Source organism: Hyaena hyaena, unplaced genomic scaffold (assembly GCF_003009895.1).
Source record: "Hyaena hyaena isolate Hyena2069 unplaced genomic scaffold, ASM300989v1 scaffold_343, whole genome shotgun sequence".
Lineage (NCBI taxonomy): Eukaryota > Metazoa > Chordata > Mammalia > Carnivora > Hyaenidae > Hyaena > Hyaena hyaena.
The window spans coordinates 440317-454332 of record NW_024080975.1 but is presented as its reverse complement, the minus strand read 5'-3'; the positions used below and the strand labels follow the sequence as shown (position 1 = coordinate 454332).

General features: G+C 50.4%; 1 protein-coding gene across 9 annotated transcripts in view; it reads right to left on the bottom strand.

Annotated features, from left to right (window-relative positions):
- GLT1D1 (glycosyltransferase 1 domain containing 1) overlaps positions 1 to 14016 on the bottom strand; it is a 77726-nt gene that overhangs the window by 58443 nt on the left and 5267 nt on the right. For all 9 annotated transcript variants that reach the window (XR_005531319.1, XR_005531320.1, XR_005531318.1 and 6 more), the window contains exon 2: positions 5608 to 5756. Coding sequence is in view for 5 of the 9 variants with exons in the window: in XM_039249570.1 (XP_039105501.1) it covers positions 5608 to 5756 (149 nt within the window). In the remaining 4 variants the exon portion in view is untranslated. The remainder of the gene's footprint in view (positions 1 to 5607; positions 5757 to 14016) is intronic.

The following is a 14016-nucleotide window of genomic DNA, read 5'->3' as shown; positions in this document are numbered from 1 at the left end:
TCCATGCCGTCAAGGTTTTATTTAGATATATGCACTGCGCACAGACGCGTACGAGTGACTAGTTACTGTTTGGCAACGTGCATCGGCAGCTGCAAGAATGCACAGAGCCAGGCTGCCGGCCGCTCCGAGGAAGCCCTAGAGGAGACAGGCTCCCCAGGTCCTGCAGAGGCCTGCTCGTCACAGCATCGCTTACAGTTGAGGGAGAAATGGAAGTAAGATGTGGCTGTTCACAGTCATGCCGCAGAAGACTATTCAACCATTCAATGACGCAGAAATACCCCTAACGTGTTGGTAGGGAAACCAGACTTCTGAATCATCACGGGATCAGTTTTTATTATTCATTTTTTAAAAATTTAAATTCTAGTTAGTTAACGTACAGTGCAGTCTTGGCTTCAGGAGTAAAATTCATCTCTTACGTACAATACCCATGTTCATCCCAACAAGTGCCCTCCTCAGTGCCCATCACCCATCTAGCCCATCCCCCCCACCTCCTCGCCCCCAGGAACCCTCAGCTTGTTCTCTGTATTTTAAGAGTCTCTTAGGGTTTGTCTCCCTCTCTGTTTTTTTCTTATTTTTCCTTCCCTTTCCCCATGTTCATCTGTTGAGTTTCTCAAATTCCACATGCCTGAAATACAGTATCTGTCTTTCTCTGACTTCTTTCACTTAGCATTAACATTCTCCACTTCCATCCACGTTGTTGCAAATGGCAAGATTGTGTTCTTGCTCGTTGCCGAGTAGTACTCCACTGTATATATAAACACATCGTCTTTATCCGTTCATCCGTTGATGGACATTTGGGTTCCTTCCATACTTTGGCTGTTGTTGACAGCACTGCTGTAAACACTGATCGCAGTTTATAAAACACACATGCAAACTGCAGAGAGGGAGACAGGAGACTGCCAGACATTTATGGCACCCACCGCAGTGCTCGGCACGGGATGCAATTCATGTTTCTTTTTTTTAAGTTGCAAGTTTATATTGTAAGAATGTATCTTGTTTTATAAACTCAATTTTGAAAAAAAATACAAGATAAATAAAACCAAACATGCACATAGAACAGCAGTCATGTCTGGGCAGTGAAATCTGAAGAGCTGGATTTCCTTCTTTGTGTTTTTATGAAGTTTCCAAGTCATCTGTTTATATGTAATTTTTAAAAAATCGATAAATGCTATATATTTTAAAAGACAGTTTAATCTACAGAAGACTGTTTTAGAAACAGTCGGTGCTGCCATAGAATGGAAGCCTACACAGCCAGCGACCAGCACAGGGCGGCCCCCGGGGGCCGATGCAGAGCCGACGCGGAGCCAGACACGGTCGGTGGAAATCACAGGTGTGTGGCACCATCTCCACAGCGGTTCTAACACTTTCTATGGTTTTCCGCTCAGAGGAGAGTGTGACTTTCAAAGGGATGACCCTTGGGGGTAAATGAGGACTAGATGGCATGTAACTACCTACCGTAAAGACAGCAGCTGGGATTTAACAAGTAGAAGTTTAACCAAATCTGCTAAGAGGGGTGCTGTTTCGCTTGTCGACTTCTGGGAGACGCCAGCGTAAGACCGCTTTCCCTTGTGCAACTGGCTTCGGAGAGGACTTCCTTCCCCCTTCCCCGCGTGAGAGTGAGTACAGCCTTGGGCAACTTTGTGCATTTCCTCCATTTTTCTGAAGCAAAGGCCAGGCATGGTAAAAGTGAGAAAACCTGAGGTTTGGAGGGAAAAACCCGAGGAAGTGACCAGAGGGAGGGGAAACGGTCCCCCCATCTGCTGGTCAAGCCTGGACTGGAGTAACCTTCCTGGAGGGCAGTTTGTCGCTGTCAGTCCAAAAGAAACAATACTCAGTTCTCTGGCCACCAGCTCATTCGACGGACCTGTATTACCAGTGTCCCCACACAGCGAAGGGAAAAACGTGGTCAGAGCTGCTGCGGCATTACTTGCGGGAGCGAGACCTGAGAGATTTTAATAAACACGATGGGTCCTTCCGGGGTGTACCCTGCAGCCGGGAGAATAAACCCGGAGTCGCCCTGCTGATCCGGAAAGGGCCCTAAGATACGTCCTGCTGAGGCCGAGTCACCCCACTTGTGGAAATATGCTCCACATGCACGTGTACGAGACATTCGAAACACAGATGTAATTTTATAGACAATAATACATCTGACTGGCGGTCACCAGAACCACCACGTCAGTGCTGGGAGCCCTGTGAGTGCACAGCACCCACAACGGTCAGTGACGACCTCGTAAAGATTCCCAAGGAGCCTGGGGAGCTATGAACTTTATGTTGGCCTCTACGAGGGAAGTCACACTGTGTTTCTTTTCTGATTTTGAGATCAACCTCGGACTCTGTGTCCCAGAACACTTGCAACGGAATCCACCACCATATCCTTGTTCAGCAGAAAAGAGCCTCCAGGAGAACTGCTTTCGGGACGTCCTCTCTGCCAGCAGAAAACAATTCACGCTGATGGTTTCGGGCAGGGGAGCAAGAATACGGAAGCCCGGGGATATTCTCATAGGTTTACAAGCTGAGACGTCCGTGTAGAGATACTTGTTGCAATGTCGGTAGGAGAAAACAACCGCGGACAACTTAACTGCCCGGGAATTGCAGCCTGGCTAAACGATGGGGGCCCCATGCACGGAACACTACTCAAGCAGTGGCAGAATGGGGTGCATCTATATAGGTGCTGCTATGGAAGGGCCTCCCAGATGCTCTGTTAGGTGGTACAAGGCAAGAGTATTTGTAGCATGCTTTCATTCATGTTTTTTTAAGGGAGGAGATATATACAAATATGGGCGTGGGCTTATGTGCCGGCCAGCCTCCAAGATGGCCAGCTCCTGGTGGTCACCCGCGGTGGGGTCCCCGCCCACCTGCGAGAAGGCCGACCCGTGTAGCCAGCAGCTAGAGAGCTCATTGCACGGGTTAATGATTAGAAGTGACTAATCAATAGACACCGCTTTCCTGGGTCATTGAGAGCACGTGCACATGGTCCCTCTTTTGGGCGTGGAAGCCCGTGTGGCTTCCAGGGCTGGGTCATAATAGACAAACCAGGTTCCAAAGTGCCATCTCGTGGAGAAGCTGGCAAGCCGGTGAGGAGCCGAGCAGGCATGTGACGGGGCCGCCTTGCACGCGGCTCACGCGGGACCAGCCAGGCCTCCGGCGATGCGGCCCCCGCCGTGGCACGTGGTAAGGAGTCTCTGCAGCCTCGCCAGAGCCCTTGAGGCAGGAGACCCCCAGCAGCACGGCTGATTCCTAATTCCAGACCCACAGACACGACTCTGGTAGCACGCGCCTTGCTGCCAGCCACCCACTTTTGGGGGTGATTTGTTATGTGACGACAGAGAACTAGTACGGGACGGATGACACGGCTCCGGGAGAACACACAAGAAATGGTAACTAGTTGCCTCGGGGGATAAGAAATGAGACAGGTGGATTAAGAAGTGGGAGAAAGATTTGCTCTTTGTGCTAAATCATTCTGTTACATTTTGTGCTAATCATTCTGTTACATTCGCTCTACGCTGAAGGGAGGTTTTAACCTGTGCACATAGGAACTTCAATTTCACAGAGTATATTGTGGGTTTTTTTTTTTTAACGTTTATTCATTTATTCTGAGAGAGAGAGAGAGAGAGAATCCCAGGCAGGCTCCGCAACATCAGCGAGAGCCCGACATGGGGCCCGATCTTGGGAACTGGGAGATGAGAACCTGAGCTGAAATCAAGAGTCGGGCCCTTACCGGAGCCCCCAGGAGCCCCTACAAAGAGTACACTGTAGACTGTGCCCAGATAGGACGTGGGCATCCAGAGAGGACCCAGCTCCGTGCAGTGGGGCCGGGATGCAGCAGGGAGAGCCTGAGAACAGGAAGTGACGTTGGACACAGTGTTCAGAAGCAAGAGGTCACCGTTAGCAATGACACTTCTGGAACTTTCAGAAGCTTGGAACGTTTGGCTGGCGAAAGCTGCATCCTAGTGAGGATTCCCGTGGATAGTGTGGGCCCCGCAATGACAATCTCCCGAAACGTGTTACTGCGGCCGCGTCAGTAAATTCACGTTTAGAAAAAGGCACGCGTTGCGCAGCCACATTGAAATGATCTGTTCTGCCTTCACGTGGTGGTCTCTGTGCTCTCACTTGAGGTCACAGTTGCCTCGTGAGTATTCAGAAGAAATACCCCCAAATTGTAGCCACGCCCAAAAGAGGGACCATGTGCACGTGCTCTCAGTGACCCAGGGAAGCGGTGTCTAAAGGTCCCCCGTGCAATGAGTAGTCACCTCTCAGAGAGGGGACTGTGGCTCCACTTCACTATTTACTAAGAAAGAGCCTCATACTCTATGAAGTTACATTAAAGACTATGCAGCTTTGGGTCAAGGACAGAAGGACACCGTTTCTGTGCAGCAGTGAAGGTTCGTGCTCCGTGGGAGCCGAAGGGGCGCCCGGACAGCGAGCAAACTATTTCTGGGGGTGTCTGCGAGGGAGTTTCTGGAAGAGTCACCAGCGTTCCGATCTGATGCAAGCGGGCCTTACCCAATCTGCCAGAAGCCCAGACAGAACACGAAGGCGGAGGAAGGGCAAATTCTCTGTTGAGCTGAGACACCCATCTGCCCTCCCCTCCGCCCGGACATCCCAATTCCCCGTTCTCGGGCTTTCGGGCTCCAACAGCGACTTACACCAGCAGACTCAGACTGAAACGCAGCACTGGCTGTTCCGGTGTTCCAGCCTGCTGAGGGCGGATCATGACCCCCCCCCCACCCCCCCAGGCCTCTGTAATCACACGAGCCAATCACCATGATAAGTCTCCTCTTAAAGGTGCCTCTCCATGCGCCCTGAGTCTTGACCCTCTCAAGAGCCCTGACTAATGCACTGGTAGAAAAGACAGCCCAAAAGCTTCCTTCACTGCCCACTGGATGTGAGTCTGTCCTGTAGCTAACCTGGCAAACTACTTCTTTTTTTTTTTTTTTTTAATGTTTTTTATTTATTTCTGAGAGAGAGAGTGAGAGAGACAGCATGAGCAGGGGAGGGTCAGAGAGAAAGGGAGTCACAGACTGAAACAGGTTCCAGGCTCTGAGCTGGCAGTCAGCACAGAGCCCGACGCGGGGCTCGAACCCACGAACGGTGAGATCATGACCTGAGCCGAAGTCAGACGCTTAACCGACTGAGCCACCCAGGCACCCCTGGCAAACTACTTCTAACACCTGCACTAAGTCACCTACTTAATACCCAGTCCCTCACATGCCATTTAAGCAGGCTTTAGAATCTTACTGTTCCCCTTTCTAGTAAACCAGCTGAATGAAAGTTTTCATATGTGCTCTTTCTGTGTTTGCAAAAGATGTGTATGTTCAACTGTTGAAAATTGTACTTTGAGTTACAAGATGTACATCGGAGACACTCAGGGGAGTAACTGCGTGCGGCATAATAGCTTCCACACCCACCCGTCCCCAATGGGCACAGTCACATCATTTTAGAAAATGACTCACAAAGGAGAACAAAGCCAAAAGATGATTGTGTTCCTGCCGGTTTCGAACCGGGTAAACGGGCTAAACCGTTCCAGCTCTGTTCTGTCGGGGGCTGTACGTGCATCCGGTTCTCGCGATTCTTCGCGTGTCCACACCTTTGAAGGAAAAACGTTACCTTGCAGAAGTCGGCCTCCTCTGTAGAGGTGAAGGGCCAGCGCCGCCTCCAGGTTCTCGGCCTCGATGAGCTTGGCGATTTCGGACGAGCTTTCCAAGTCAAAGGCATCTTTCAGAACACATACGTGGCCGGCAGCCTCCAGGTGGCCTCTTCATCCACAAATATAAACAGAGGAAGAAAACAACGATGGCAAAAAATAAATATGCCACAGGCGGGTGCTGCAATTAAAATCTTAAGTCGAAAGATTATTTAAATCAAAGAGTTAATAAAATGTATTTTCTGAATTGTGCTGTAGAGACGATCCTCCTAAAACACAGAGCCAGGCGCATAGCCACTGGCGATAACCATTCACCCACCAGAGTCCGGTCCCAGGGACTATGGTCAGGACCAAGGCCAGTGGGCTGAAGGGCTAATTCAGGAAGTGTCCGCAGCCCTGAGACAAAAGACCCGCACTGTCACTTTTCAGTGGCATTTGCTGTTCCAGAAAGCTCCGTGTTTTATTTCCTTGATTCCACTTTTTTTCTCCTGTCCTTTAATTCTGGGTGACACCCAGGACTTGCTTTTAGGTATCTAAAATTCAGTTCTTTTTTTTTTTTTTTTACGTTTACTTATTTTGAGAGAGAGAGAGAGAGAGCGCGCGCGCACAAGCAGGGGCGGGGGGCAGAGAGAGAGGGAGAGAGAGAATCCCAAGCGGGCTCCACTCCACGCCACCAGCACAGAGCCCAACGTGGGGCTCGAACCCATGAACCATGAGATCATGCCCTGAGCCAAAACCAAGAGTCAGATGCCCAACTAACTGACACCCCTGAAATTCAATTCTTAATAAAGACTTCAAAAGACATTTCCTGGCCTTTCCATTCTACCTCCAAAATATCTTCCAAACCTGTCTTTCTTCTCATCCTGGTTCAGTTCCTTATAACATAAATCTAAAATCTAAATCCAATTAAAAAAAAAAACTTTCTGAACGACAACAGCATGAGCAAAATCAAAAGACAAATAGAAAACTTAAAAAAAAAAAAAGCCTATTTACAACATGTACAGAAGGGAAAAAGCTAATCTGCTTAATAAATAAAGAGCTCTCATAAATCAACAAGAGGGGAAAAAACCAGACAAATCCATAGCAAAATAGGCCCGGACCTAAACTGCAGTCCAGAGAAAGAGAAATTCAATCGGGGTTGTTAGATATAGGAAATAGTGGTCAACTTCAGTCATCTTTTTAACGAAGAATATCTGTAAAGTTCAAACGTCTGCCCAAGGCTTTGTGAAATAAACACTCCTCTACGTTATTTCTGAGCAGGAAAGCCGCTGCAACCTCCTTGGTGTGCAATGAAACAACAGCTAGCATATTTAAAACACACAAATTCTGTGACCAAACACCTCCGCTTCCAGGAATTAATTCCAAAAATACCCTTGGATGTGAGAGCAAACACATTCATCCACAAAGAGGCTCTGCAGCTGTGTTCCAATGACCGAAAAGACTGGAAATGGCCTCCGTGCACGTCAGTGGGGGGCTGGTTATATTATGGCTCGTACAATACACCCCAGCGCTCCTGCCATTAAAGGAATGCAGGGGGCCTCTGTGAAGCACAGTTGACCTCTTGAGCAACACGGGACTTTGGGGCGTCACCCCCCAATGCAGTTGAAAATCCACGTGTAACTCTGACTCCTCCAAATCTCCCCTGACAGCCTGTTGTTGGCTGAAGTCTTGCAAACAACACACACGGTCGATTAACGCAGGCTTTGTATGTTAGGTGTACGATACACCCTATTCTTACAATAAACTAGAGGAAAGAATATGTTATTCAGAAAATCATAAAGAAAAAACAATATAATTACAGTCCTATACTATCTTTGGTGAAAAACCTCTGCATGTAAGTGGACCCGAGCAGTTCAAACTCGATCTTGTTTAAGAGTCAGCTGTAATTTAGAATCAACTGTCTGGATACATCATTACTGAAAAGAGCAAAGGGAAGAATACTTTGTATACAGGTAGTGTGTGTGCACAGAGTATCTGTATGTGGTAAGAAATAGGTAACAAGGATTATGTTTGCAGAGGAGAAACCGGATACTTTTACCGTGGGCAGATATTGGCTCTTACCATTGCTGCAGGCAGGTGTGCACAAGTACATACAATGAACCCACACAGGTCTCCCTTGACTAAAACCCTTAAAGGGTTCAGGGTCACCAGCTCCGCTGTGAGAAGGGGGCCTGTTGCTACCTGAACGAACTAATGGCTGAATGGGTCTCCGGGATGAAGTCCAAATGCACACAGCGCCCTTGACAGCCTGCACACGCTTCAAGTGCATGCCAGCCACACCCCCTTCCACCCACCTGAGCTCCAGACCTGCCCCTCCACCTGCAGAGGGCCGGACCCGGCATGCATTCCGAGTCCCCGTGGCCTTGACGGCCATTTCCTAATGCCAGTTCTTCTCAGTGAGATCCCTGCCCCTGCCCCCATTACACATCTGTCCCTCCATCTCCATAGCACGGAGTCTCTCTCTCTCTCTCTCTCTCTCTCTCTCTCTCTCTCTCTCGATCCTTCTGAACCGCAGGCAAGGGAGTCACGTTGCACTTAAGCTTCAATTACAAAGCCAGCAGGTAGGTGATGATCAAGTCACTTAAAATGACACTCGAGCACCTCTTAAATCATCCAGAAGTCACTGTAGTACAAAGTTCAAATCCAACATAGCCATCCCCCTACCCCCAGCAATAAAATGGATTATTATTTCTTCAGCTAAACACCAGGTGAATTAGCTGGTTTGCGTTTAGGGGCAAGTGTACAAAACAAATAAGGAAAAGAATAAAAGAATGAGGGAACTAGAATCTTTAAGCAAAGTGGTAGTCACATGGCCAAGCTGTCTGCGATGTGGGAGCCATGTGTAAACTGCACAAACAGCAGATTCAAACTTCTTGCTCCCACCCACTCTGGGGAGAAGGGCGAGAATCATCACCTGTACTACTCTGTCAAAGATACTGTTTCTCTCTCTGGTTTCGTTGTGTACTGTAATTAAATGCACAATGTTGCAGCTGTCACTGGGCAAATAAAGAACTGAGATCCTGACACGTGAGTTTGCTTAAGCTATTGAACTACAATGAGTGCCTTGATCTTATCATTTCCGCTGTTAATGCTGATCAATCATTGTCAGCCAGAAGGACTGCCCCTCCTCAGCTCACCCCACCTGACTCCTCTCGAAGGGCTGAGGGCAACCTACAAGGAGAGCCAGCTCACATCAGCCTAAAAATAGGTAATATACAGAAATAAGAACTCAGTGTGCTTCTGAGCATGGGTGAATAATTGTTATTCCATTTCCTTAAAGCTCTTAGAAATGAGAAACCAAAAACAAATGTGTTGATACATGGAAAAGAAACAGTTTGAATTCCACTTAGAGAATCCACTCCGGAGAGATTTCTGGCTTATGCAGAATTGATAAGATAGGACATATGGAATGGAGGTGGTGAGGTACAGATAATGGGTTGTTCTTGATCTATTAAACATATTTTTAAATGGCATTTTAATGCTAACTTTATGATCTTATAAATATCCCTACACACACACACACACACACACACACAATCTTAATTCTCTATGACTAAGAGTTTGCACTTGTTTTTGGTTGACTTTTAATGCCTTCAAATTGCTCTGTCCCTATTCTTTCTGTCAGTAATCATTTGGCTCAACTAAACTTGAACCTGAACTTGACTGAAGGCTTCTTGAGAAAGCAAGCATCGCCAACAAATTAAGAGATTTTAAGCATTTATTTGGCAGTTTCTAGGAAGAAATGAGTCTATCTGCACACGCCTGACTCCAGATTCAGTGGGGCCTTACCTGCTTCCGGCTCCCGCCGGCTGTAAGCCTTCCTCTTTAACTCCTTGCACGGAGAAGCCTGAGCACTGGTGTGTTGAACTTAGGCCAATTTGCATGAGCTATGATGTCTGGATTAAAAATTGCCGGAGAAACGTAACTAGGGCAGGCAACACCAAATGCATTGCTTTCGGTCTCCATGGGCCCCAGCAGGCCGGGATGGGGACAGGAATCCGGTCCTCCTCAGAGCTGCTGTGCCCCCGGCTCTCAGAGCGCGAGCGCAGCGCGGGGCCGGGCCCTGTGCTTCTCACTGCACACAGCCCCGCGGGGCAGGCCGGCCGTCTCAGTGGCAGCTCGTCTGGCGAGAAACAGGGAGAGTTGGCTGGATTGGAGTAAAATGTTGCTCTCCGGACAGCATTTCAAGAATTTCTGATGTGACAGAGAAATCGTGGTGGTCTTGGAATGATTAGGGGGCTCATGGAGATGGAGGCCCACGTGTGAATGCCTGCACAAACACTCAGGCCCTAGTTTGGAAGGGTAAACTAGAGGGGACAGTGCCCCAGGGAACTTTCGGTGGATTAGGTGAGATGCTAATACATTTGCAGGACAGGGTATGCCTTGGAAGAGTCTGTGGTCAATGTGTTTTGTAAACTGTAAAGTCACCTCCTTTTTGAATGGGATTCTAATGGGAATCTGGTAGTAGAGACATTAGTGTTGTGAAGCCAGAGTCCCGTGAGAAAACAGGCAACATGGCTGGATCAGGAAGTGTCCCAAGCTGCCACGTCTGCTGAGATTGGACTACTGAAGTAAGTAAATACATAAATGGGGTGGGGTGGGGTGGAAAACCAAGCCATGTGGTGAGCTAGCCTGAACAGAGATGTGCTCAGTGCCCAAAGAAATGCAGTACGTGTCTGAACAGAGACGATGAGGGAGCGTAAGCTGAGGGCTAAGCACCAACTAAGACCCTCCCCTCCCTGTCACACACACACACACACACACACACACACACACACCCGCCCTCCACAAGTGGGAGGTGTGTGACACTCCTCAGGCATTCCGGGCTGCCAAAGAACAAAGTAAAGGACAGAAACCAAAGATTAAACTGATAGAGATCACAGGACCCCAGTCTCCATTGGTTTACAAATATCTTGGTCAATTACAGGAACAGGGTAATCCCATCAATAGCCTCAACTCCAGGAACTCCCTACTGTCTTAATGTTAATGCTTTGCTAGAGGGAAAACAACCTTCCCTTGATAACAGCCAGGCCTCCAGTGATCTGTGAATCTTCTTTAACATTTGAAATCCCTTTAGGAAGCCACCTCTTGGCCTTACCTCTCCCCCCCCCCCCCCCCCCCCCCCCCCCCCCCCCCCCCCCCCCCCCCCATCCATAGTCGCACTTACAAAGGCAGCTCTTTGTGCCCACGGGTCCTGTCCCTGGGCTTTAGCAAAATCATATTTTTGCACCAAGATGTCAAGAGTTCTTTCTTGGTCATTGCTTTGAACCCCCACCACTGCTCCAAAACCCCATCAGAGATGTGTTAAGTGCCTGAATAGAGATGTGCTAAATGCCCAAGTGATGTGCCAAGTGCCTGAAGAGATGTGCTAAGTGCAAAATATGCACCCGGGCTCATTAAACATTTCTGTACAGATAACAAGTCGACAGGATATTGGATATACTGAGTTCAAAAGAATACATTACAATTAGTTTTATGCAATTCTTTTTGCTTTGTTTAATGTGACCATGGGGCGCCTGGGTGTCTTAGTCGGTTAAGCCTCTGACTTTCCCTTGGGTCATGATCTCGCGGTCCATGGGTTCGAGCCCCGCGTCGGGCTCTGTGCTGACTGCCAGCTCAGAGCCTGGAGCCTGTTTCAGTCTGTGACTCCCTCTCTCTCTGACCCTCCCCTGCTCATGCTGTCTCTCTCTCTCTCCTAGAAATAAATAAAAATATTTAAAAACAAAATTGAATGTGACCACTAGAATATGTAAAATGACACACTTAGCCACATGGTCCATGTACCAGTTAGGCAGGCTGCCCACCATTGACAGTTCTGCCAATTTACCAAGAGAAAATAGGTCTTTTAATTTCTATGGAAAACTTTCTGATTTTTTTTTTTGAGAGAGAGAGCAGGGGAGGGGCAGAGAGAGAGGGAGACACAGAATCTGAAACAGGCTCCAGGCTCTGAGCTGTCAGCACAGAGCCCGATGTGGGGCTCGAACTCATGAACCGTGAGATCATGACCTGAGCGGAAGTCGGACACTCAGCCGACTGAGCCACCACCCAGGTGCCCCCAAATTTTCTGATTTTTAATGTTCCCAAAGGTATTTCTTGCTCCTTCCATTTGTTATTCCCTTAAAGCTTCAAAGGTTCATGGGGGCCTGCGTCCCCCTTTCCTTGACAAGAATTAGTGAAGCCTCCACACCCCTACTGGTGGCCCCACAGCAGGGCATTCCCAGGCTCCCCCTTCCTACAACCCTGAATGTCCCCGTCGCCCACCTGAGTGGGGGGCAACCCGCCCCAGGCCCCGGCGTGCTCCTGCTGGCTGTGCTGCACACGCAGTCCTGGGGCTTGGGGGTGCTCTGCGGAGGCTCCGACTCTCCTTGTTGCTGGGCTGCAAGTGGAGGGACCAGCAAGGCACATCTAGTAGGAGCGGGAAGTGGGCCAAGGCAAGAAGCGGACCCCTGTCCTGCCGCCTGGGCTGCAAAAGCCCGAAGCCCGAAGCCCGAAGCCTCCAGACCGTGGCAGGAGCGGCTCAGCTCCTGCACCGTCCCGGCAGCCCGGGCTGGCTTCGGTTCCTAGTGCGTAGAGCTTTCCTTGTCCATCCGTTCATGTCCCCTGCTCGCTACAGCAAGCTCTCTGTAAGGCCATCCAGTCTCTGACCACAATCTTATCTCCTCCCCCCCCCCCCCCCCCCCCCCCCCCCCCCCCCCCCCCCCCCCCCCCCCCCCCGCTCTCAACCACACAAACCACGAAGACCTCTGACCTCACAGACCCTCACGTCCAAGCCAGTCCCCCCTCCCACTCCCGCAAAGGTTCCTTCCCCCATCACTTCAGTGATTTTCTTGTCAATACCCTGACCTCTCCTGTCACCCGGCCTTTCGTATCGCACGCGGTGTGTGCAGCCAGCGCCAGCCCAGAACGCTCAGGCCACTGCTGCAGGGTGCGATGCGGGGAGATGGCCGCGGCCCGGGCGCCAGCTCCCACACCCCGTTGCTCAGATTTCAGGGACCCCTCACAGCATCGGGCACAGCGACCCGCCCTCCTACGATGAATGTGCCCCTCCCTTGGCTCCCCTGCTCCTTCTGCCCCTGGGGACCCAGAGCCTCCCGTTTCCCAGCCTGGGTGTCTGCCCCTTGCCACCCCAGCTGGGTCGTGTTTGCCCCGCCCACCCCGGGTCCAGGGGTCGCCGTGGTTGCGCAGCCCCTGGTCGGATGGGCCCACAGGACGCGTACCCACCCGCGGTGCGTGGCCCCACCCAGCACACACAGGGCAGCAGAGCCAGCCCTCTTCTCTCCCAGGCCCTTCCCATGGCTCTCACACCCCTACACTCCCTTGCCCCACCCCCACCCCGTGGCCTCCGCAGCCGTCTGTCATCCTAGGAGCCCTCACTGTGGCTCCCCTGCCAGGCCAGCGCCTCTGCTTCTCCTGACCTGCGGACTCCTGGCCAGGAATGCCATTCCCACATCTCTCCGTCCTCACCCAGCTCACCTGCGGCTGCAGCGTAGGGAGTTACTAGGTAAGTCCGGTGTGGACGCGCTCCCCGGGGTCAAAGCAGGCTCAGTGCCCTTCAACCCAGGAGCGGACAAACAGAAGGTCACACATCCACCACGGACACGTGACTCTGCTCTCAGGGGGTCAAATACGGATACATTCTGTGAAGTCCTCAAAAAGGACCACATAGCAAGGCTCCTGGGTGGCTCAGTCAGTTGAGCATCTGACTTCACCTCAGTTTATGATCTCACGGTTCGTGGGTTCAAGCCTGGCGTAGAGCTCTGTGCCGACAGCTCGGAGCCTGGAACCTGCTTCGGATTCTGTGACTTCTCTCTCTGTCCCTCCCCGGCTCCCGTGCTCTCTCTCAAAAATAAACATTAAAAAAACTAAAAAAAAAAAAAAAAAAAGGACCACATAGCGTGTGATTCCATTTAGAGGAATGTCCAGAGGAGACAGATCTACGCAGACGAGTAGGGGCCAGGGGCCGGGCGGTGGGTCTGCTGGTGGGTCTGGAGAGCATCTCATGAGATGCAAATGTTCTGGAATTAGAGAGCTGTGAGGACCACGTGACTTCATGAGTATACTAAAAACCACTGAATTGCACGCCTCAAAAGTGAATTTCTTGGCATACTGTGTATCTCAATAAAGCAAACTGCAGGGAAAGAAGGAGCTGTCTCCCAGAGGAGCTTCCCCAGCCCCACAGAAGGCCTGCTCCTTTCATCGCCCTGACTCTTCTTGCGCTGATCTCAAGGAGGCTGAGATCTATGCAAATATATGCTGTTTGCTGCCGCTGGGGGGATGCTAGAGCCTTCCACAACCACTGGCTGAGCCTGAGCTGGTGGGTTATGAACTCGACGGCTGAACGGCCGCAGGGATGGAGGGTGGAGGGCAGTGGG